Here is a 24,141-nt window from a genome sequence, read left to right as displayed (position 1 = left end):
TCTAAAGTCATCCTTATTAGTTTTCAATAGAAACTTGATAAGGATGTACCAATTTGTTTCATCATTGGAGGAAGCAGTGCTATTAATGGAAAATGGAAAGTAAAACACATCGTGCGTTAGACTCAGAGGGGCAATCTTATGTTTACATTCCAGTGTATATTGCTTTGTGATCAATACAGATTTACAAGCACACTGATAACTTCAAATTTTGTCTTATTTTTAATATATTAATATAACCTGAGTATTTCTTTAATTATTTTCTTTGGTTCTGTCTTAGGCTGCAGAAAGGTTAATTCAAAGTGATGGTGAACTTAAAAGACAGCTTGAAGAATTTTGTAGAGATCCTGATATATCAAGTGAGTTTTAATATAATCCAACTGATGTCATGGTTCACCTATAATATTTTGCACAACTTCGAGTTTGTATTAATATTTAGATTTTGTTGATTGTTAAAAATTATACATGACACTATCTAAGCTACCTAATTCATCCATTCTACCTTGCCCCCAAAAAAAGAAAAAGTTAGCGAACGTTTGCCAGATAATAAATCACCTTCACTTGAATTTTTTCTAAGATCTGTCAATTTAATTCAAGCCCTCAACTACTTCAAGAAAAGGTGTTCAAATAGACTGCTAACCTCCTCAATGGCTGGATCTGGTCAGCTGTAGAGTTGGTATCTGCTACCAAAATTCAGTTATGCTGAGATGCCAAATTTATTTCAGCATGAAACCTTTTGTGAACCTGCTTGCTAATACATAATTAATTGTAAAGTTTTTCCTCCTTTAGTATAGGAACACAAAACACAGATACTTCAAAAGTCTCTTCGCCACTGTTGGATTTAGAAGACGAAAAGGGAAAAAAGAATTCAGAGATGGGCTCCCAAAATGGTTCTAGTGGGTATTGATACTTCAGAAATTATCCCCTAATTTTCATTTACTGAATAATGCCTCAAATACACTTGTGTAAGATTGACTATTCAATAAAGTCTGCTGGTTAATTAATTAATAATCTAACTTAATAGTTTAGAACAATTCTTATTTTTTATCAAAGAAAAGTTTTTTAAAAAAAAAAGTTAGAACAGCTCTTCTTACTTCCTTTCACTCTTTCTCTCTCATTCTTGTCGTTCAATTTTGCAGGCTGGCTTGAAGATGCAGCTTATTTTGCTGCTATTGATAACCGACTAAATTGTTTCAGTTGGTATGAATGGCCAGAACCCTTAAAGAATCGTCATCTTTCAGCTTTAGAAGATGTGTACCAAAGGGAAAGAGATTTTGTAAGATTTGAGTGACTTCTTTAGTTTGACTTTTGTGCTTATAGTCTCTGTAGTCTGTTGCCTAATTGTTCACATGTACTTTTGGTTTTGCAGATAAATATATTCATTGCTCAACAGTTTTTATTCCAGAGACAATGGCGAAGAGTTCGCAGCTATGCAAATACGAAGGGTATTACTATAATGGGGGACATGCCTATATATGTTGGCTATCAGAGTGCAGATGTTTGGGCTAATAAGAAGCAATTTTTGCTGGTATATATTGTGTCTGGATGAGTAGATACAGATAAAAATCTACTATGGAATGTTCCCATTATGCTGACCGCTAAATGCTAATGCTAATCATAAGTTCTTCTGGCAGAACAAGAAAGGTTTTCCCGTGTTAGTGAGTGGTGTGCCTCCAGATGCATTTAGTGAAACTGGTCAACTATGGGGAAGGTGTGTCGTGCACTTTTCTCATTCAAATGGTTGATTGTACATTCTGTTCTCTGATGAAATTAGTTTTTCATTTTTCCCGTAGTTCTTACGGATGGTCATATTCCTTGTCTAGTTTCATAGAATTAATTTTTCTAGACTAGATTTTAAAGGAAGTTCATTTGGAAGTAGATATTGTTTAGGAAATTGGTTCCAATTAAGGAAAACAAAAGAGAAAAATAGAAAATATAATCATGGGAAGCAATCATGAACATAGCTCAGTGGTTTAGGTATCTCACTTCTTCTAAGAGGCCATGAGTTTAAATCCCACGTCAAAAAAAAAAAAAAAAATAATAATAATAATAAAATAAAATAATAAATCCATTGTGATTTTTCATTATATCATTATAAATGTTATCTAATACTTCTCAAAATGATTCCAGTATTTGCGTTAATTCTTGTTTGTTAATTTTATTTGGAGTAAACCTGCCAAGAAATAGCTTTCTAATAACTTGATGTCTGCTTGGAACTTGAAAGTCCTCTATATGATTGGAAAGCCATGGAGAAAGATGGTTTTTCTTGGTGGATACGGCGCATTAAGCGTGCACAGAATCTATATGATGAATTCCGGATTGATCATTTTAGGGGATTTGCTGGTTTCTGGGCAGTTCCTTCTGGTAGGCTTTTGTGAAATAAATTTTTCAGGTTACATAACATGTTTCTTTGTTTAGTTCATTGTGCTAATATGTTGCAAATGTACAGAGGCACAAATTGCTACAGTTGGACGGTGGAAGGTCAGACTCATAATTTGGCAGGTTTTTTCTAGATTGTACTTTGATATCATAGTATCTTCTTCGATAGTATCTTTTATGACTGTAGGCAGGGCCTGGAAAATCTTTATTTGATGCCATATCCAGAGCGGTTGGGAAGATCAACATATTTGCAGAAGATTTGGTATGTGTTGATTATTTCTTTTGTTGTGAAATTCTCTATTGTATTTATTGTATTATATTTGTTGTATTTTATTCTTTCCTTATTTGTAATGGGGTGTTTCTTCTATTTAAGAAACCCTTTCCTCCTAAGAGAAATAAGAGAAAATAATATTTTTCAACTTGGTATCAGAGATGCAAAGTTTTTGAAAAAAAAAAAAACTTACCTTTTGTTGCTGCCACCACTGCCAATTGATCTCCATTCATTTGCCGCCGCCGTCGGTCCTTTGAAGCTCTGCTGGACATCGCTCTCTGTCGCCGATCAATCACATCTCCACCCGACGTCACATCTCAGTCGAGCGTTTTGTATCCCAACCGCTCATTTGGTCGCGATTTTTGGGTTTGACGCTCGTTTGCAGGTTGTCATCGCCATCCCTCCTTTCCACTGCTCAGTGCTGCCCATCGTCGTCGTCCGTCTGTGTCTCATCAAGTTACTGGTTTGTTTAGCCCCAGTTTGGTGTTTTTTTTCTTCAGATCTTCTGGTTTTATTTTTGGATCTTTGTTTCTTTAGCAATATGTCGGACATTAAGGCACCTATGACTAAAGTTTTCAACAATCCTATCTATTCAATCGGTCCCACTATCCAAATAACCACCATTCGACTTAATGGGATAATTTTCTTCGTTGGTCCCAAAGTGTTCAGATGTATATTCGTGGACAAGGGAAGATTGGTTACATCATGGGAGAAAAAACCGCCTCTAGCCCAGATGACCATTCATTCACCGGGTGGGACTCTGAAAATTCCATGGTTATGACTTGGCTTGCCAATTCCATGGTTGAAGACATCAGCTGAAAACTACATGTGTTACTCTATGCCAAGGGATTATGGGATAACTCAGATGTATTCTAATTTGGGCAACCAGTCACAAGGATTTGAGTTGAACCTGTGGGTGATATATGAAGAGGAACTAACTTAGTTACACAATACTTTCACTCCCTAAAAAGGATTTGGTAAGACTTTGACCTCTTTGATACGTATGAGTGGAAGTCTACAGAGGACCAAAAGCATTATAGGAAAATTGTTGAAGAGGGTCGTATTTACAAATTCCCTGCCTGCCTCAATAGTGAGTTTGGTGAAGTTAGAGGTAGAATACTTGGAAAAACTACTCTTCCAGCTATTAATGATGTTTTTTCTGAAGTTTGCATGGAAGAAAGTCGCAGGAATGTTATGATTTGCAAAAGAAACTATTGATTCAGTTGAATTCTTTGCGTTGGTGATTGAAAATACTGCAATGAAGTCTTTTGATCAATCCAACAAGCCACATGGAAAGCCTCATGTCTGGTGTGACTATTGCAATAAACCTCGACATACACGTGAAACTTATTGGAAACTTCATGGAAAACCTGCAAATTGGAAAAGTTCTAAGCAAGGTGAAAGAGATTCCCATCAGACATCTCTAATGCTAATATTGTTGACTCCAGCCCGTTTAATAAAGAGCAAATTGATCAATTTCTGAAGCTGCTAAAGACCAATTCATCATCTGGTAATCCTAGTGTTTCCTTGGCACAATTAGGAACTTGTCCTCAAGCTTTATCTTGCATTAATTCATCTCCGTGGATTATAGATTTCGGAGCCTCTAATCATATGACTAGTTTCCTCTTGTTTATTTGAATCATATTCTCCTATGTATTGCAATGAAAAAATTTGCATCGCCGATGGTAGCTTCACCTCTATTGCAAGAAAATGAACCATTCCTTTGACTACAAAACTTACGTTACGTTATGTCCTTCATGTTCCAAAATTAGCTTGTAACTTGTTATCTGTTAGTAAAATCTCTAAGGATGCTAACTGTAGTGTTATCTTTTGTGAAATTCATTGTATCTTTCAGAATCAGAACTCAGGTGAACGATTGGACGTACTAGGATGATTGATGGGTCTCTATTACTTTGATGAAGTTTCAGCTAGTCATAAAAAAGTTCGAGACTTGAATAGTATCTGTTTTTTCCTTCTATTAAAGAAACTATAATGCTTTGGTATCGTAGACTAAGGCATCCAAATTTCTTCTACTTAAAGTATCTATTTTTCGATTTATTTAAAGGATTTGATTGTTCAATTTTTCCATGTGAAAGTTGCATTTTTGCCAAACATCATCGATCCACTAAACCTTACAAAGTTTCATCACCTTTTTTCCTTAATTCATACTGATGTTTGGGGTCTGTCTAAAGTCTTGACTCATAGTGATAAGTGTTGGTTTGTTACCTTTATAGATGATCACACTCGTTTAACTTGGTTTTATTTGTTAACAAAAAAGTTAGAGGTAAAAGAGGTTTTTGTTCGGTTTTACAATATGATTGAGACTCGATTTCAAACTAAAATTCAAATTCAAATTCTGATAACGACACTGAATATTTCAATGAACAATTAACCAATTTGTTGTAAGATAAGTATATTTTTCATCAAGCTACATGTCGTGACACGTCTTAGCAGAATGGCGTTGCTGAGCGAAAAAATAGACACTTGAAGTTGCTCGTGCCCTTATGTTTTCTATGAATGTTCCAAGATATTTGTGGGAGGATGCCATTCTTACAGCTGCATATCCGATCAATCGAATGTCGTCTAAGGTTTTGAATTTTAAACTCCTTTGAGTCACTTCAAAGATTCTTTTCCTAATAACCGACTGTTCTATGATTTACCAATTAAATTATTTGGCTGTATTGCTTATGTCCATACTCCCACCTTTTCTTGAACTAAACTTGATCTCTGAGACACTAAATGCATTTTTGTAGGCTATATCTCTTAAGAAGGCTTACAAATGTTTTGATCCTTTGACCAATAAGTATTTTGAGAGTATGGATGCATCTTTTTTGGAAAATCAACCAGTTTTTAGCCCAAATTCTCTTTAGGAGGAGACATCTAACCTTGAAGATAATATTTGGGACACTTCATCTCTCCCAAACATCAGTGGTCCTGAAATTATGAGTTCTAGGCCTTCTATGCCAAGTCTGGAGAGTTCTTCTTCAGGGAGAGAAACACTAAAAACTGACTCAACAAGTCGAAATCTTGAACTTCAGGTTTATACTAGACGAAACTTGACTAAAAAAGATTGAGATCAGACAGTTAACTTATCATAGTACCAATCTAATGCTCCAATGAATGATCCTGAAGATCCAGGTATTAGACACTCTACTCCTATTTCTCCCAGTTCTTCATCTCCTCATAATCCTCTACCTGATATCTCTAATCTTGATATTCCAATTGTCCATAAGAAAGGTACTCGTAAATGTACCGAATATTCCATTGCAAACTATCTTTCTTATCATAGGTTGTTTGACTGTCATGAAGCCTTTCCATCCAAAATAACCAACCTATTTGTTTCAAGGAATATACGGGAGGCCCTAAATGATTTGAATTGGAAATTAGCAGTGATGGAAGAGATTAATGCGCTGAAACAAAATTGCACATGGGACATAATTGAACTACCAAAAGATAAGAAAACAATGGGATGCAAATGGGCGTTCACTATAAAATGTAAAGCTGATGGTAGTATTGAAAGGTATAAGGCCGGATTGGTAGTCAAGGGGTTCTGTCAGACCTATGGAATTGATTATCAAGAAAAATTTGCTCCAGTAGCTAAAATTAGTTCTATCAGAATTCTTTATTTGTTGCAGTTAATTTTGATTGGCCTATTTATCAACTTGATGTTAAGAATGCCTTTCTCAATGGGGATCTTGAAGAAGAGGTATTTATGGATTTGTCACTTGGTTTTGAGTTGGATCTTGGGGTTCACCTGGTTTTGAGTTGGATCTTGGGGTTAACAAAGTGTGCAAGTTAAAGAAATCATTATATGGCCTTAAACAATCTCCTAGAGCATAGTTTGAACGTTTTGGAAAGGCAGTCAATAGCTATGGATTCAGCCAAAGCCAAGCTGATCATATTATATTCTATAAACGTATTGGAAGTGGCAAGGTGGTTGTTTTGATAGTGTATGTTGATGATATTATACTTACAGGTAATGATGAGATAGGAGTGAATATCTTGAAGAAAAAACTTGCTAATGATTTCTAAATCAAGGACTTAAAAACCTTAAAATATTTCCTAGGTATAGAGTTTGCTAGGTCTACATGTGTTACTCTTTTATTCTATCCTTATTTGTAATTGGGTATTTCTTCTATTTAAGAAACCTTTCTTCCGAAGAGAAGTAAGAGAAAATATAATTTTCAACTGAATGTTTTTATGGTTAAACAAGTAATGAAATCATAGGGACCTATTCAATGCTCATTACATTATGGATGTGATTTCTTGTATTGGTTCCAATATCGTTCTTGTTTAAAATTTTCAGACTTGCTACTTTGGGTTCGTAATTTATTTTTGAAGCCATAAGCTTAAGGTTAAAAACTTGCTACCAACGCATCATAACACCGTCTGTTGGGTGTCTAAAATGTCACTCATGAATTAAGTAATGTGCACTTGTATTTAGGAAAGTAAACGAGCATAGTTCCACTTTCTTTTGTATCATTTAGCTCTGCGGTTTCATCATTTCTTATCAGTCATGAGAAAGGAAATACTCATGGGCATATCTGTAGATTATTTGATTAGTGCTATCATTACCATTACCGCCCCCCTACAAGTTTCAATTGAGTCCGTTTTCTTTTAGTTTTAGCTACATTTTGCATTGATTTAACCATCTTATAACAGGGAGTTATTACTGAAGATGTGGTTCAACTCAGAAAATCTATAGGGGCACCTGGAATGGCTGTTCTCCAATTTGGTATTACTGTTATATATTGTCTCTGTTTTGAAGAGATTGTCTTGAAGTGTTTATTCTGGGTAATTGATATATTTTGTTCAAACAGGTTTTGGAAGTGATTCTGCTAATCCGCATTTGCCCCACAATCATGAATCTAACCAAGTTGTCTACACGGGAACTCATGATAATGACACAGTAATAATTTCCATCTTTGCTTGTATATCCTTGTTTGCAATATGTTGTAAAATCTGATGTTGGGGAATAGACATGCAACTTTGAATTAACGGTTTTATCTGATTTAAGTAAATAAAATTGGTCTCTCCTGGTGTCATTCTGTTAACCATTGAACTGTTTTAATGCAGATCCGTGGGTGGTGGGACAATTTGAATGAAGAAGGGGTGGGGGGGGGGACCCCAAAAAAAAAAATTGAATGAAGAAGAAAAGTCCAATGTTCGCAACACTTTCTCTGAACCTAACACATTCACACGTGCAAAAACTACAATAGTTTCTGAATATTGTTTCAAAGCTACTAATTTTTGTATTAGTTTGAACATACATGAAAACAGTAACATTAGTAACAATATGAATAAACAAAAATAAAGGTTTGAAGAAATCCGTAGGGAGGTCCACTGAAGGAAATGAAATTTCATATGAACTACACAGGCTATGCTCCCAAGGAAGGAGAAAATGGGGCCTCAAAGATGAGAAACATGGAAACTGAGTTTAAGCAGACGAGCTACAACATTGAAGGGGAGAAGATCAGGTACTATGATGGATACCTTGCATAACCAATTTGAAAAAAAAAATGGAGGAAGACGAGGAGAATGTGTTGGTGACTAATCCAATCGGAGGACTAAAGCATTTTACAAGGATGAAAGGGAATATTCTTAGAAAAAGGGAAGACTGCCCCACCCCTTTGCAGCCACATTCCTGACACAAGAAGAGGACAAGAGGCTGAGACTCGAAAAGAATCCTTAGAGGGTGGTCTGGAAGAGTATGTGAAGAAATCTGGAGCGAAAAAAAAAGGGGAAGTGGATGACCAACAGTAGGAGAAAATGTTTGATGGGAACTATTCTATCTCGTTTCAGGAGTAAAGGATTCTCAAGTACTATAGTAAAAGACCTATAGTCGATGAGGTTTCAGGAAGTGACAGTGTGGATAGAAGGGAAGTTAATCATTATGAAGCTCGTGGGGGAGTTGGATAGGCAAGAGTTGGACGCTTAGGTGAATGTTAATCTATTGAAAACCTTGCTGATTCTCAATCTTAAGTGGGATGTTATCACCATGAATTTCATTGATGGCCTACCCAAATCTAAGCGTTATGACACTATTTCAGTTGTGGATTAGTTGGGTTAGTATGCTCACTTCATTCTCCTCCATCACCCTTTGAGTGTTAAGACTAGGCAGCATCTTTTTTCTTAAAGGAGTAATGTGTCTCCATGAGTTTCCCCTGTTCATCTTTGATCGGGTCAAAATATTCATTAGTCAGTTCTTGGACAAAGCTTTATTTATCATCCAGAGGATTCAATTCCAGCAAAGTAAGCCTACCACCCACAAACGGGCAATGAATCTGAGATTGTTATCTGGCTTGGAAGTGTACCTTTGATGCTTTTATTATGAAAAGCCAAAACAGAAAAGGACGAAGCACATCTGTCTTTCATTGTTCTTTTGGTCGGAAATTCTGGGATTCTCAGTTTCAAATGCTTTGATCATTCTTGGGTCTTTGATTGATTGTGGTTACAGATTTATGGTATGACTAAAATTCTACATATTAATGATAGAAAGACAACAATTTTCAGGATATGTTGTGAAAGAATTCAGAAATTTTCTGGAAAGGAAGTGTGTCTAATTTGGGAGAGAAGTGTTGAATAATCAAAATACTATTCATCTTCTTGGTGTGCACTTTCGGGTTTTTTACGTTGCTATACTTCCCATGTAATTAATATATTAGGGTTCTTTTTCTGTTCACTATAGAAAAATGAAATGAGTTGTGACATGTCTCGGTTGTTACAGGTACTGAAGTATCTTTCAGTTACTGAGAAAGATGATATCCCCTGGGCTCTCATCCGGGCAGCATTGTCTTCTGTGGCACAAACTGCCATAATACCTTTGCAAGATGTTCTTGGGTTAGGGAGTTCTGCAAGGATGAACATTCCAGCAACACAGGTAAGTTTATACATACCTTCATACTCAGGTATCCAATTAATCTTGTTAATTGTCATAAAGCTCAACATTAAGCATTTGAGTTGAATGCATTCCAGACATTTCCATGCCTGTTCTTTGACCATACAATAGTACTTAGATCTGCACAGAAAATGATATTTTCTAAAATTTATATGATTTACAATTAACTTCAATAGGTCATGAGTGCACACTGGTGCTTTCAGTAGTATCAGAAGATATTAACAACCCACAAAAACCCCCCATCTTTTGATTCTTTTATTTTATAATTTATACCATCTTTATCTGTGTAATGTAGGAAAAAAGGCCATGAATTCAATAGCAAACTTTATTTTGAAGAAAAATGTGAAGAAGTTTAGATTCTCTAAGAATGAAAATTGATATTTATGGATTTAATTGTTATGATGGTTCAGTGTGTAAGATATGTTTGTACTTGTCACACAGTTTGGAAACTGGAAATGGAGAATACCTAGTTCCGTAAGCTTTGAGAGTTTGGAGACAGAAGCAAGTAAATTGAAGGATATGATTTCATTGTATGGGCGGCTGTAAGTGAAATGCTGCCTTTGTAATCACAAATTGTTGTTTTACACCTTTAGTTTAATAAGATCCCCCACCAAAAATCTGGATGTGACTGATCCAACTCACATGAGAAGTTGCGACTTGACATTTCTTTAGTTATATACCATCTTGATTAACGGGTAAATGATCATTACGAGCGTGTCTATTCATATTGACAATCCACCTACTCTACATCTATAAGTCTTCTTTTATTATTATTATGATTATGATTATTATTGATAGGAAATAGGTAGAGATAGAGGTAGTGATGTCCACAGGCGAGGCGGGATTGAGGATGGCTTCCCCCATTCCCCATTTCATTCCCGTCCCCATCAAATTCTTCATAAAAAGTTCATGGGGATCAAGTTCCCTATTGGGATTTTTTCTCCATAAACAAAAAAAAAATCAATTAATATAAATCACTATTATGAAAAAGTATTAATTAAATGATTAACTTTTATATGATTAGTTCCACATGGACAATTATAATTTAAAGAGAAATTACTCGAACTTTTCGAGTTGAAGGAAATAATCTATCAAATTATTCATATGCATAATCTAAATTTGTTAGAATTCAAACATATCCTTTTTTTTACATTAATTTAAACATATTCATCATTTTGACCATTAAACAATAAATCTTGAAAGCTAAATATAATATTATTAATAATAATCATAAGTAACATAACATTACATTATTATAATAAAGATAAGAAAAATCCAAACGGGGTGGAGATGGGATGAAGATTGCATTCTCTACTCTCGTCTTCGACTCCATCCCCATTTAGCTTTTAGATCATTATTCTTTTTTTCATTCTCTTCCCCAGTCTCTATGGGAAAGTGAACATCTCTAAGCAGAGATTATCCCTTTCTACCAAAACAGTTAGAGGAAAACATTCTAACCCTTAATTGATAAGGACATGAGAACTTTCCACAATGTCCAACATTAATAATCATTAAAAGACTATAATTACACTTGAATTTAGTCGATAGTGTTTTAAAAAGTTAGGGTGCTTCTAACCTAACTTGAATATTTTGAAACTATGAAGGTTACATTTTGAAAATATATCAAGTTTCTCCAACAATCTCAAATGAAAGTTATATTTATTAAAGATATAATTACCATAATAACTGAATATCAATTGGACTTCTTATTAGGTTTTAATTAGGTTTTCATCGTTTTCAAAACTTCAATTAATCTCTATTGATTTAGGTCTAATTTCAATTTGACCCATATGGTTTAGTTCATATATCAATTACTAAAAGAAAAACAATCAAAAGTAAACTAAGATTTTATCTCCATTGATCATCATTTTAACATATATGAGATTATTATCATTATTTTTCTGTGTATATATAAAATAAAGAATGGTAATCGTCGCAGATAGAAAAAAAAAAGTTTGAATTAGCTAAGCAGCTTTCTCAATGGCTTCAAAGCATTCTATTACAGATGCTTTCTCTGACATTGCTTTGATGAGGGCTTCATGTATCAATTTGTTATTCTTCAGAAGGGAACCTGAAAATAAAACCTACAGCAAAGTGCGAAGTAGCTTCAGGATTCGATCACTAATACGCGATTTTCTTAAAACTTTTTAGGCTAGACATATGTTTTCGTCCCCAATATTGAGTATTTTTCTTCCAATTTAGTCATTTAAAAAGTTCCAATTAGTTCTTGTATTTTAACATTTTTATCAATTTAGTATCTTACCATATATGAATAATAATATAGAGAGTGGAATAGTGAGAGTAATGAGTTATGAAGTCTAAGGAGTTGTAAACTTTTGAGGCCTAGTATAAGAAGTTGATGAGATATAAAATTGATATTTTTTAATAGTGGGATCTACCAACTCCTTGGGTCAAATAAGGAGGAGTTCACAACTTCTACCTCCCAATTCCTACTTCATAACTCCTTGGGCCAAACACGCTCTTAAACAACTTAATAGAAAAAAATCTCTGACATGTTAGGGACTAAAACATATTTTTAGCAAACTTGTAATGCAGTACTTGGAAATGATCAGATGAATTTGCAAAAAAATGCTCGAGTTCCTAAACAAAAAGATTTTAAGAAACTATCCAGAGTGGTAATGGGCGAAAACTTACAGCCCATCTAGTCAGGTTCTGTTGCTGATCCTTGCCAAGTTTTGGTTTAGATCTATTGATAAACCTCTGATAGAACCAAATCAATGTAAATGTTAGATTGTTGAAGGGAGGGGGGTAAAGGAACTGTTTTCATGAATTAAATAGCAACATGAAACCTGCAGAGTGAAGAGATCAGCTGATTGGCCAACCACTTTGTCATATTTTAAACCTTCTGATGCAAGTCCAGCCATTGCCACCACTGCCAACCTGAAAGTTTAAAATAATAATAATAATAATAATGCTACACAACTTGCAATTCATGTAATCTAAAGCCGTGTTTGGAAACCATTTCGTTTTTTGAAATGGTTAGATGATATGATATTAAATTTACCTTCTTCCATCAACTTAAGCTTTTGGGTTAATCGGTGATTTAACATGGTACTAGAGAAGGTAGGTTTTGGATCAATCATTGATGTAACAAAAATAGTCTATAAACACTCGTTCCACCTCTAAATTTCTTGTTTTGTTATCTACCTTTTACCAATACTTTAAAAAACCAAGCAAAGTTTTGAAAATTAAAAAAAAAAAGTTTTTAAAAACTTATTTTATTATTTTTGGAGTCTGGCTAAGAATGCAACTTCTTTATTTAAGAAAGATTCAAATCAGTATAAGAAATTGAGCAAGTAGACTTAATTTTTAAAAATCAAATGGTTACCAAATGGGGACAACAAGCCTCTACTAGCATCAATATCACAGACTAGTTTTGATCTCATAGAGGAGAGTAGTTAGTTACCTGTCAAGTTCCTTATCATCAAGCTGGCCACTATATATCAATTTTTCTAATCTTTCATCAATGAGATTGACATGCTCCTTTCCAATGTCTAGTGAATAATCCAGAATAGGAAGTCCAAGCAAGTAAGCAACTAAAATTCAGAGTTCATTATTAGATCCAAGTGAACTAGGCACATTTCATGATAAGCTATTAGTTTTATTTTCATACAAAGACTTTACCCAAGAAATGTGCAGCTTCATGTCCAGCAATTCTTTCTTGATAATCAGGAAAAAATGATGAAAAGCCATCTATGGCAGCTTGAAGAAGTCTGAGAGAGAGGCAACCCACATACAAAATGTCACGGAAGAGAAGCTAACAATAGAAAAAATTTGAGAAAACCATACACCACAAACAAACTTATACCCAGGAGAAATGCTCCCAACTGCTAAAACAATTAGCGATATGCTGCCAATCAAGTATGGCACAAAGAAGCCCCAATCCTGTTATGAATCCAAAGTTTCAAAAAGTGTTCACCCTCACGAAAGATTAAGGATCTTTGAGTTAGTAAACAAACATAGAATTCATTAGTTAAAATGGTGGTTAAATGAGGACTAAGGCCCATTTAACAATCATTTAGTTTTTGAAAATTGAATCTATTTTCTAATAATTTGTTTACTATAGTTTTCATCTTTCCTAATTATATTTGATTTCTTAGTCAAATTTCCAAAAACAGAAATACGTTCCTAAAAACTATTTTTTTAGTTTTCAAAACCCCACTTGATTTCTAAATATACTTCTAAAAAGTAGATAACAAAACAAAAAAACCAATTTATAGAAGTAGTATTTATAAACTAAATTTTTAAAAACTAATAACTAAAAATGGGGCCTAAATATACTGTTGATGTTACCCCAGGAAGCTGCCCTGCAAGGACAAGGACTAAATTCGAAAAATAAGTTTTTCAAAACTACTTTTTTTTTTTTTTAGTTTTAAAAATTTAGCTTGGTTTTTAAAAGCACTCCTAAAAAGTAGATAACAAGAAACCAGTAGATGAAATTAGTATTTATTAGCTTAATTTTCAAAAGATCAAAAACTACTCTGTTTATGTTACCCCAGGAAGCTGCCCTGCAAGGACGCCCAAAAATCCAGTCGTTCCCACCACAGTGAAAAGGAAAGCTGCCTGTGTTGAAAGCACCAAATGCACATAAGTTTCAAGAAACCTGATAAATGCAAACAGGACAAACAGACTCATTTAGTGTAACGAAAAACAATAAAACAAAGAGAACAAAAGATGGAAACAAAAAAAAATGTTGCACAGAGCATCAAGAACTTCAATTGAGTTCTAAGTAGAAACATTATAAATATTTATAAGAAAATACGAAACTAACCACTACACTCACCTTAAAACTCTATCGCTAATCTTGAAATTCTCCTCCATCAAACCCACTAAGTCATTAGGACACTATTTTCCAATTTTGGAGAAACTATCCTAAATAAAAGCCATTAACTTCAATTAAAGAAAAAACTAATTTGATTAACTTGCAAATTAAGTTGGCACTAATTTCAACATGAAGCACTATAGTGATAAGACTCCAATCTGATATTATCTTTGGAGGCACCAACGATTTGTCATCTCAAAACCAAAAATTCTAATAGATAAACAAACAAAATGCAAGAATGTTAAAGAGGAGCTCACATCATTTCTGACACTAGGAATAGCAAGATTCTCCGCATTTTTAATTCCAAGCGTTGTCAGCTCTCGAAGAGTAGTCTGGTCAGTGTATATAGAATCATTGATATACATAAATAGGGAAGAAGAAGGGCAAAAAATTGGTAATGGATTGGAGTTTCTCAGAAGAAGAGGAACTTGAGACTTGAAAATGGAGACTGACCGTACGGCGGGAGACATACGGCTGAGAACTCCATTTCTTGGCCCAACCAAGTTCCCTCAACTGATCCAGTGCTTCCTTAACTGCGTTACTATCTTTCTGCATTTTAGAAAAGGAATTTGTGTAAGTAATCAAACGGCATAGAAATGAAATTAAGCGGAGGAATTGAACCTTGTCGATGGCGGATTGAAGAGCGGTGAGATCGACAGTGGAAGCAGCAGAGGAAGCTCTGATCCGCCATTGATGGGGGATGATGGAGGGTTTTGAACGGCGAAATTGAAAGGTTAGAGCAGCGGAATAGGTGGTGGCGACGTCCAGCATGCTTCGATTTTGGGGTTTCTGAGTTGCGTTTCGACGGCGGAGGATAAGGTATTTTGCCGCCACAATCAGAGGAGAGAAAAGTTACCAGTAATTTCATGACACGTGTCATTGTTATAGCGTCATGAAAATATATTCGAAAAATTTGCTTGTTGAGAGTGGGATTTGAACCCACGCCCTTTCGGACCAGAACCTTAATCTGGCGCCTTAGACCAACCCGGCCATCTCAACTTGTTGTTCATTTTTTATCTAAAATAATATTTTTTTCTTTTCCTTTTTTCTTTGGAAAAAACGAAAATCAACTCTCACACTAGATTTTCAACTTTACTAATAATCTGACAAGTGATATAATATTTACTTTAAAGTTGAATAGGCATTTGTAATGTTAGTTTTGTAATTTTTTATTTCATTAAATGAGAGTGAGGAGATTGGACGCCATGTCCTTTTAGTTGAAACATTTATCTTAAGATTAAAATATCATTTCGATTTCTATATTTTGAAATTTGTACAATTTTAATCCTTGTAGTTTTAAGTGTCTAATTTTTAGTTCTTATATTTTCAATAAATCTTAAATTTAGTCACTCGAAGTTAATTAAATAATCATAATAATATTCATGCAAAGAAACACAATATGTGAATATATTTTCAAAATTTATAGTAAAAATGCAATAAAAAAAATAATGAAAATATCTATAATAAACTAGTAGAAATTTAAAATTTATTAAAAGTATATGAATTAGAATATTTGATAGTACAAAGATTAAAATTGAACAAACTTCAAAATATATAGACTAATACAATTTTTTTTGTTTATCTCAACTTTTTAGTAGTGGCTTCCCAATATATACCAATTGGTTAGATAATTTTAATTCTAGTTTAATTCTGACAGCAGCGTGCATGGGTAGGGTTGACAAAATTTTCCGCGGATCCGCCTCGATTGGGGCGGGGACCCCACCTCGATCCCGACCCCGACCTCGATTTTATATAGTTATATTTTTAATATTTTATAAATATATATTTATAATATATAAAATAACTTATTTATATGTATGTTTATAATATATACTATAGGCTTATAATGTTGTGAGCCCAATATTGAATATATAAATTCTAAATTTAAGGGTCATTCTATTTACCTTATGTAGGTAACATCATGCCTTACTTTTGTCTCCAAAATAACAAACTGGAAAATAAGTTTTAAAAAATCTCATAAAAATTTTTAAGGGATCTAATATTTTAATAGGATAATGGCCATATCATATGCACTCAAGCCCTTGTTGTCCTTCTGGTTAAACAAAATTCTAGTTGCATTTAATAGCTCTGTCTCTTACATTTTAATTCAATGGGGAAGACTCCTCCAGCTAAGAAACTTTATTGGTTGTTAGTGTTAACTGTTAGCAGAGAACAAAAATATGAACAAATATATAAAAAACACTTTCCATTAAGTTACAAATTAAATTGGATCATTCTATCATAAGAAATGTATTAAAAAGATTAAATATACCATAAGTTGTCAACTTAAGATTTCGAGTTTTCGAATTGGGTGATGCAGATCACCATCATACATTTTCGTGTAACAAAAGTTGTTATCTAATTTAATAATAATAAAAATCTGTATGTCACAAGGAAAATTTCAACCGTCCAAAACTGTTCTACACAAATCAATGTTCATACAAATTGTTTCAATAATTTCTCATTTGAATACCAACCCCATTTTGAAGGTAAAAAAAACATATCCCATGTTGAGATCCTGTTTCTCTTTGGAGAGCATAATATGGGAGGAGTTATTGTAATAGGAAGAGGCTTTAGTCATCTACCCAAACTAGAAGTTCTTGTTCTTAAAGGATTTCACAGGGATAATATGTTTTGTTGTGTTGAACAAAAGCTTAGGATGGCATTACTTCAATGAGCCACTACAAGTATGTATATTCATGTAAGATGGAGAATGTGCGTATATGTTTATGATACTCCTTAATCCTTTTTTTAATAATCTCAAGCAGAATTTTAAACAAACGACAGCAAGATATTTCTATGGGATCCCCAAAAGAGAAAAAATAGTGTAAAACAAATTAAGAGAAAAAGAAGAATGAATAGAACCATTTTGTTAGCACTAAAAACTAACAACTTTCACTCTCATTCAATGAATGCTTTGGACAGTTCATAAGTAAGGGTATCAACAACTGTTGTGCCTTTCAATTATGAATGTTGTTCTTCTTTCATGCATTGATCAGTATGAGATAAGACATTTAATTGCAAGGGCTTTTGTGCCGGAAGTATATAGCATTTTGAGTTCTATCTCAAGCCTGAGAATAACACTTGGCCTTGGGAGCAGCCTCAGGAGCCATTTGCCTTGAAGCTTTTCTTGTGTATCAACCAAAAGGTGGAAGAGAAATTTTCAATATCACTCAATACCCATCAAAAGGAGAAAATGTGCTACGGGAGTCGAATTCTCTCTGCTAAGCGAGAGGCTAGTTCGGTAAATACATCTTCTCTGAAGTGAATTGTGAGGCCTGATGGGAATATCTTGCTTGCCAGTTGAGCAACATAGATATTGGTACTTCATATCGCTTCCTTTGCTTCTCTCCAACATTGACTGGAATATACCTTTTGGAACATTGGTTGATAATGAAGAAGACCTTCTGCAGCATTTTGAGCACTCAGATGGAGAATGAAGAATTTGCTTGACATGAAGGTAATCTGATGGCTATTTCTTGTCTATGTAAAATTTCAAAATTTTACTAGGTGTAAAAACATTTTTTAAAATTATTATAGTTTGAAATATTTAAATGTAAAATTTCAAAATTTTACTAGGTGTAAAAATATTATCTAAAAAATAGATTAAGAAAATCTTAACTATCTTGATTTTTTTCTTTTATCAAAATGAGTATAGTTCAACTTACATCAAGCATGCATTATCAATTTTCAATCTCCCATCTTATATATTGTCTAGGAAAAAACTTAATTTCTAAAACAATGAAAAAAATTGCAAAAGAAAAAAAAATCTTAAATATATGTTTTTCTTAAAAATATACATATACTATACATACTCCCACAGAGGAACTCCAAATATATATATATATATAAGTCAAAAGAATAAAATGTAGCAGAAAACCTATACAAAATATCATAGGTGAAGATTTTGAGAGCCAAACAAATATTATCAAACATTTATGGAGAGAAACTTAATTTATTTATTTCTATCAAACATTTATGCACAAATTTTACTAATTCCTAGAGCTCCGGTGCTTATCTAGCCACCTGAAATTCTAAAATTTTGCAAACATTTTGAAATATTTGGGTTGGGCCTGAAGAAAATTGGGCTGAAACAATATAAAAGCCCAAAACAATGTCGGTTCAGGTTCCGAATGGGGAAAAACAGATCCGCCAGTTGTCATTATCAAATAGGAATTTTTGAGGAAGAGAAAACACAACTCATACGTCAATTATGTTCAAAGATTCGATGAATTTGATGTTGCCGCCGCCATAACCACCAATTGGATTTGACCACGCAATATTACTCCGATTTCCTTTTTTTTTTTTAAACTATATTTTCTTTTTTGACAAATTCTTAACCTTTCAAAATATTACCAATACAATATTATTCCTCATTTTATTATTTAATTTCTACCCATTCCCAAGACATAACTTTAAGGATTGTTAGTTGAATCTAAACTTTCTAATAGGTTTGATTCTCTTAATTAGGACTAAATCTCATGTTAATAAATATTTAATTAAGGGCACTTGGTTTACGGTTTTGATGAATGAATCCTAATTAAATCCATTTTTCATATGTACATGTATCGCGTTTAGGACGTTATGTATAGTTTTAGTTTAAATTTAAACGATAAACATCATATTTACTTATAAATTTAATGAGTTCAAATAATGCATTTGGTTTTTACAATTCTCATAACTCAGCCTTCAAACAAATATTATACAGGAGGTATAGATCTTTTTAAGTCGTTATTCTTTTTCGAGTTCAAACACAACCTATTAGGGTTATAGTTTTAAACATCTAAATTTTAGTTTATGTATCTAAATTTAAACATAAGAAAGTTCAATTTTATAATAAAACATAAAAGAGCAATTAAACCAAGCTTGATTTAGTTAAGACTTTTTAATCAACCTATCTCTATCTCTAGTCTAAATGCAATAAGCAAAATTAAAGCTCGAGGGGCCCTTGGAATTAATAGACATGAAATGAGATTTAGGGTTATAGTTTTTAGAGGCAATTACAAATATAGCAATTAATTCAAAGTATTAGTAATATAATACAATGTAAAAATATTTGTAAATATAACAAAATTTATATCTAACTCTCAAAATCTATCAATAATGGATTATATGTTGATAGAAGTCTATTAACGATAGAGTATATCAGTAATATATTTGAGTCTATTAGTATTGTAGCATCACTGATAGATTTTGTTTGGATTGCAATTAGTTAATGGGAAAGTTTTTGAAAAAAAGAAAAATGGGGTTAGTTTTGAGTTGAATAATAAATAGAGGGAATTGGAGGGGCATTAAAGTAAATGGAGAATAGTGAAGGAAGAAGGTTTGATTATATGATAATGATAAGGAAGATGTAATGTATATTGACTAAAACACTCAAAGCAAAGGGTGTCCTGGTCAGCCCCACCCACGGTACCATTGTCTCAACTTCTACCAACATTTGGAATATTTTGTTATGGTGCGTCCAGATTCTTTCTTATTTATTTTCTCCTCCCTACACATTTCATTTATTATTTGCCCCTCAATTCAATTAACCCTAATAACTCCACTTTTGATCATGTCTCCATTTCTATTCATATACCTTACAACCATCATTTATATTATGTCTAAGGCTATATCTTTTTCCTAAAACGAAAATAAAAATAAAATTAGGGTTTTCATTTATACTCTCACGATAACACGATATTGTCTACTTTAGATCAAGATGTCTAGACCCATCACATGGTTTTATTCAAAAATACTTCGACTTCGTACGAGACGACTTATGGCAATGTATGTTTGTTTGGAACCTTTGGTTATTGGAGCGTAATAGGACTTTAAATGATCACTCTAGGATCTTTTAACAATATCTGGGAAGACTCATTGGTATGCCTTATCTTTGGTCTACTAAATCTAATCATTTTAATGCTTATGGTATTGCTATACAGTGGCCCCTCAATTGGCATAGTTTCTTGTAACTTCTTTTTTTTTATAATTGTCCTTCTTTTTGGTTGTATGTTTCCCATAAACGCTCTTTTAATAAAGTATCATTTTTTTCAAGAAGAATATTTTAACACTTTCCTTCACCTGTAAACTTATAAATTTGAAGAAGGTCCAATAAGTAGAGATCAAAATTAATTGGGAATGTAAATGACATTTTAGGAATTCGAACACAAAAGACTACTCTAAATACAATGTACATAAAATCATGTCTCCAACCCCAAAAGCTTAAGTTACTAGATAAATTTAATTAGTTCAATCCTTTAACAACATTGTCCTAACTCCTACCTATTACTAAACCACTACCATACTTAAAAGCTTAACATGATGAAATTGAAAAATACAAAAGCGAGAAAACATTAACAGTAAAGATCAACACAGAGATTTATATGATTCACTATCAGTGTATTAGTCACATTCACAAGCAGAATGAGATATAATTTTATTTATTAGAGAGAAATATCAGATAATACAAAATGCAGAGTTGACAATAGGATTAGAGAGTTTATAAATCGCACACCCCCTCCAGCACACGCCAAATAACATATTCAAATCATTCTAATGCCTAAATTGGTAAATATATATATAACCCCAACATGGGCATTGCTCAATCGTAATTGACATACAATACTTCTTCCCTCGAACCCACTTGTTGTAGTAAAACAAAAAACGTAATATTATATTCTTAATACCGATAATTTCTCACATGAGCATAAATGTTAATTTGACCTATCAAAGTCCAACAATATATGAATGATGAACATCATATAGGAGAGTAAATGATAATATTACACTAGCTAGGGGGTAATGCTTGAACTTAATTTGACTTAAAGCTTTGCACTTTTGATGTCATGGGTGAAAGAGAGATGAGAAAGGGAGTTTGTTTGGGAAGAAGAGGATAACCATAAGCATAAGGACGAAAAACATTGGTATTTTGTAAGTAATGTTACACGATATTGACTTACATGTAAAAGATGTTATAAAAAAAGTGTATATAGATATATAGATATATATGTGAATAAGTGGAGATATATAGTCCTTTAGAGTACTGTTGGAAAGAAGACGTACGTGTGGTTAGGAAAGCATTCACATCAGATTTATTAGAGAGAAAGAAAGTTGGTTAGAGAAGGAAACATTGGTGATGGATATGAATGGGCAGCTTGGGGCTTTGAGTTTTAATTTGGGAGAGCGACGTTGACAGAGCAAGGTTACCTGCTACCTTTACAAATGTTTCCTTCTCTCTCTCTTCTTAGATGTGACCTGTCTCTAACTTACCACCATGTTCTCTTCAACCCTAAATATTAACTAACAAATTAAACACCCCTCCTCCTCTCTATTCAATATTCAATCAACCCTATCTTCGTATTTCCTAATGTTTTATGTCTCCGCTTTGAAGATAACCTACGTGTTTCTCTATGTGGAAAAGTAGATGGACTAAAATGAACATGTATGTATTGAATATTTTGTTGTGTTGTTAATGAGATTCAAAATAGTTACTTGTTTAATGACGAAAATGAATGTATTTAATTTGTGTTGGGATTTTGCTAAATTAATATCGAAATTGTCACTTTTTATGACGACCAAAATGGACTTGTGAAATAATCATCATGAACTAAAGTACATACAAGGAATCCAAAGTAACAAAGCTTATTTGAGGGGTTGTCACAATGTGGTTGACAGTTTTACATCATTAGATGTATGAAAGAGAAATTTTAAAAGAAGATTTTGAATTTAGAATCCAATAACCTATTATTATGACAACGATCATTGTGATGACCTTGTTGAATATTTTTTTTCTTCTAAAGTTTATGTTTAAAAGTATATGGACTAAAACAGACAATAGTAAGAAATTCAACAACCGTTAGTCTCTTCTAGTGTGTGTTCTCTACAAACGTCGTTCGGAAACGACTAACAATTTATTCTTTGTTGATTCTCAGTACAAGGAGATTATTATGTCCATTCTTGACTCTAAAAAATTAAAGGTCTGTTTGGATTCACTTTTGAAAGATTTAAAAAAGTGTTTCTAAAGAGAGAGAAAAATATTTTTTAAGTACTTAAAAAGTCAATTCAAACAAGCCATTATTCTCTCTGATATGGTTCTACTAACACAAGATTATTGTTGTTAATATAATGATTTGGAGATGATTTAATGTAGTAGAAAGAGTGATAATATGAAAAGAAGTGTGTGTAACATTGAGAGTTTGGGTGGAGTTGTGTACATGTGATTAATGGTTGACTAATTGAATGAGAAGGAAGATATGATGAATCATAATTGGGGGCAAAACCATGTTACTGGCTCCCCCCAAAACCAACCACAAGTTGCTCAAATAAAATCACATATAAATAAATATATAATGGGTCTTAAGGGGAAGTCCAAGATCAACGGTCCTACATTTCTCCACGTGGCGAAATCCCATTAGTGAAGGAGCTTGATAAGACATGCACATGCATCCACACGCTACACAAACTTCCACGCACCTTAATATTATTTCTCTCCGCAAACCCCAACCCAAAAATTTCCAAATTATCATAACATAAAAGAGAGAGAGAATTCTGTGGAACAACAACAAGAAAGTGGCAACCCAAACAAAAAAGCTTTCAAATTTTCTCTGGGTTTTATCCAACCTTACTGCCGAAAGAAGAATTTTTCATGGAGGTTAGCCGGAAAATGGTCAACATGCTGGAAACTGATCTCTGTCTCGGCCTCCCCGGCGGCGGTGGTGGCGGCGAGCCGGAGACTCCCAAAGCTAATGGAAAAAGAGGGTTCTCTGAAACCGTTGATCTGAAACTCAATATCCAATCTAAGCCTGGAGTTACCGTCGATCTGACTCCACAGAATAACAATACTTCAACTGATGAGGAGAATCTCATAAGCTCCAAAGATCCTGCAAAGCCACCTGCCAAGTATGTTTCTTCTATCTTCTCGTCGTCGAACATAACCGTTATTATTTCAGATAGTTATTTAACTCAAAAAGTTTAAGCATATGAATTATGACAATAATATATTTTTTTTCTCTCCTTGTATGTTAAGTAAAAATTAAGAGTTTGATGATATGTGTGAATATTTTAGGGCACAAGTTGTGGGATGGCCACCAGTGCGATCCTACCGGAAGAATGCGATGTCTCAAAAGAGCCCTGACGGCGGAGAGAAAGGCGGAAGCAGCAGCGGTTCGGCTATGTTTGTCAAAGTTTGTATGGATGGCGCACCTTATCTGCGAAAGGTGGACCTAAAGATGTACAAAAGCTACCAAGAACTCTCAACCGCCTTGGCCAAGATGTTCAGCTCCTTTACCATGGCCGGTTAGTTCACCCCTGACTTCTAGAGAGAAAAGTCAGGTTAATTATCGTATAACGAGCTGATTTTTAGTTTTTTTTTTAGAAAAATGATACTTTATTAAACCATATTTACACTTCTTTTACAATACGAATAAAAGATTAGATAATATTAAAGTAAGATGAGATATATTTAATTTACCCTTCTCAATTCTCTCACATAAAAAATATTATTTTCAATATGGGTATTTTTTTTTTTTAAAACTATTTTAAACATGTAGAGAGATTTGTGAAATGAGTTAGGTTAGATCTGAAAACACAAGAATCCTTGATGCCAGAATATGTGGGATCATTTGGAATCATTATCAAAGGCACATTACAGCCTAGCTATGCTTTATTATTTCTTATAATAATTATTTTATGTTTAAAATTAAATAATTTAATTAACCATGTATTAGCTTTTTTGGGGGTATGTTAAATGATAATGTTTGATAATAAAAT

The 24,141-nt window shown here is 33.4% G+C and overlaps 3 protein-coding genes and 1 non-coding gene across 4 annotated transcripts; 2 read left to right on the top strand and 2 right to left on the bottom strand.

The window, feature by feature from the left end:
* Positions 1 to 277: 277 nt before the first annotated feature.
* LOC150030376 (4-alpha-glucanotransferase, chloroplastic/amyloplastic-like) lies at positions 278 to 10,279 on the top strand (the record flags this gene model as incomplete). The annotated part of the gene is made up of 13 exons (XM_090309785.1): positions 278 to 356; positions 1,137 to 1,273; positions 1,367 to 1,525; positions 1,632 to 1,708; positions 2,222 to 2,361; positions 2,447 to 2,478; positions 2,564 to 2,638; positions 7,310 to 7,382; positions 7,468 to 7,556; positions 7,724 to 7,759; positions 8,458 to 8,466; positions 9,375 to 9,527; positions 9,987 to 10,279. Coding segments are annotated over 13 exons (1,164 nt in total), but the record flags the coding sequence as incomplete, so codon positions are not given.
* A 1,102-nt stretch (positions 10,280 to 11,381) lies between these two features.
* On the bottom strand, positions 11,382 to 15,263 carry LOC120087791 (uncharacterized). The gene is made up of 10 exons (XM_039044691.2): positions 15,010 to 15,263; positions 14,842 to 14,937; positions 14,646 to 14,720; positions 14,061 to 14,129; positions 13,375 to 13,451; positions 13,191 to 13,279; positions 12,973 to 13,102; positions 12,356 to 12,446; positions 12,201 to 12,266; positions 11,382 to 11,629 (listed from the first exon to the last, which is right to left on the bottom strand). Exons 1-10 carry the CDS (start codon positions 15,157 to 15,159, stop codon positions 11,510 to 11,512), a joined length of 963 nt encoding a protein of 320 aa, XP_038900619.1. The 5' UTR covers positions 15,160 to 15,263; the 3' UTR covers positions 11,382 to 11,509.
* A 43-nt stretch (positions 15,264 to 15,306) lies between these two features.
* Positions 15,307 to 15,387, bottom strand: TRNAL-AAG (transfer RNA leucine (anticodon AAG)). The gene has a single exon. It is a non-coding gene; the product is annotated as a tRNA-Leu (tRNA).
* A 7,489-nt stretch (positions 15,388 to 22,876) lies between these two features.
* On the top strand, positions 22,877 to 23,817 carry LOC150030374 (auxin-responsive protein IAA14-like). Its single transcript, XM_090309784.1, has 2 exons — positions 22,877 to 23,271; positions 23,438 to 23,817. The coding sequence occupies exons 1-2, from the start codon at positions 23,018 to 23,020 to the stop codon at positions 23,670 to 23,672; spliced, it is 489 nt and encodes a 162-aa protein (XP_090165910.1). The 5' UTR covers positions 22,877 to 23,017; the 3' UTR covers positions 23,673 to 23,817.
* The last annotated feature ends 324 nt before the right edge of the window (positions 23,818 to 24,141 follow it).

This window comes from Benincasa hispida, unplaced genomic scaffold (assembly GCF_027475165.1).
Source record: "Benincasa hispida cultivar pf3 unplaced genomic scaffold, pf3_genome.v1.1 HicScf257, whole genome shotgun sequence".
Lineage (NCBI taxonomy): Eukaryota > Viridiplantae > Streptophyta > Magnoliopsida > Cucurbitales > Cucurbitaceae > Benincasa > Benincasa hispida.
This window is presented reverse-complemented; position numbering and strand designations above follow the sequence as displayed.

Coding starts and splice junctions, on each gene's coding strand:
- LOC120087791 (XM_039044691.2), bottom strand. CDS start 15,159: ATGCTGGACGTCGCCACCACCTATTCCGCTGCTCTAACCTTTCAATTT. Junction 14,130..14,645: donor TTCCTAGTGTCAGAAATGAT/GTGAGCTCCTCT, acceptor CTTTCAACACAG/GCAGCTTTCCTTTTCACTGT. Junction 11,630..12,200: donor AGAACCTGACTAGATGGGCT/GTAAGTTTTCGC, acceptor ACTTTGCTGTAG/GTTTTATTTTCAGGTTCCCT.
- LOC150030374 (XM_090309784.1), top strand. CDS start 23,018: ATGGAGGTTAGCCGGAAAATGGTCAACATGCTGGAAACTGATCTCTGT. Junction 23,272..23,437: donor CCTGCAAAGCCACCTGCCAA/GTATGTTTCTTC, acceptor TGAATATTTTAG/GGCACAAGTTGTGGGATGGC.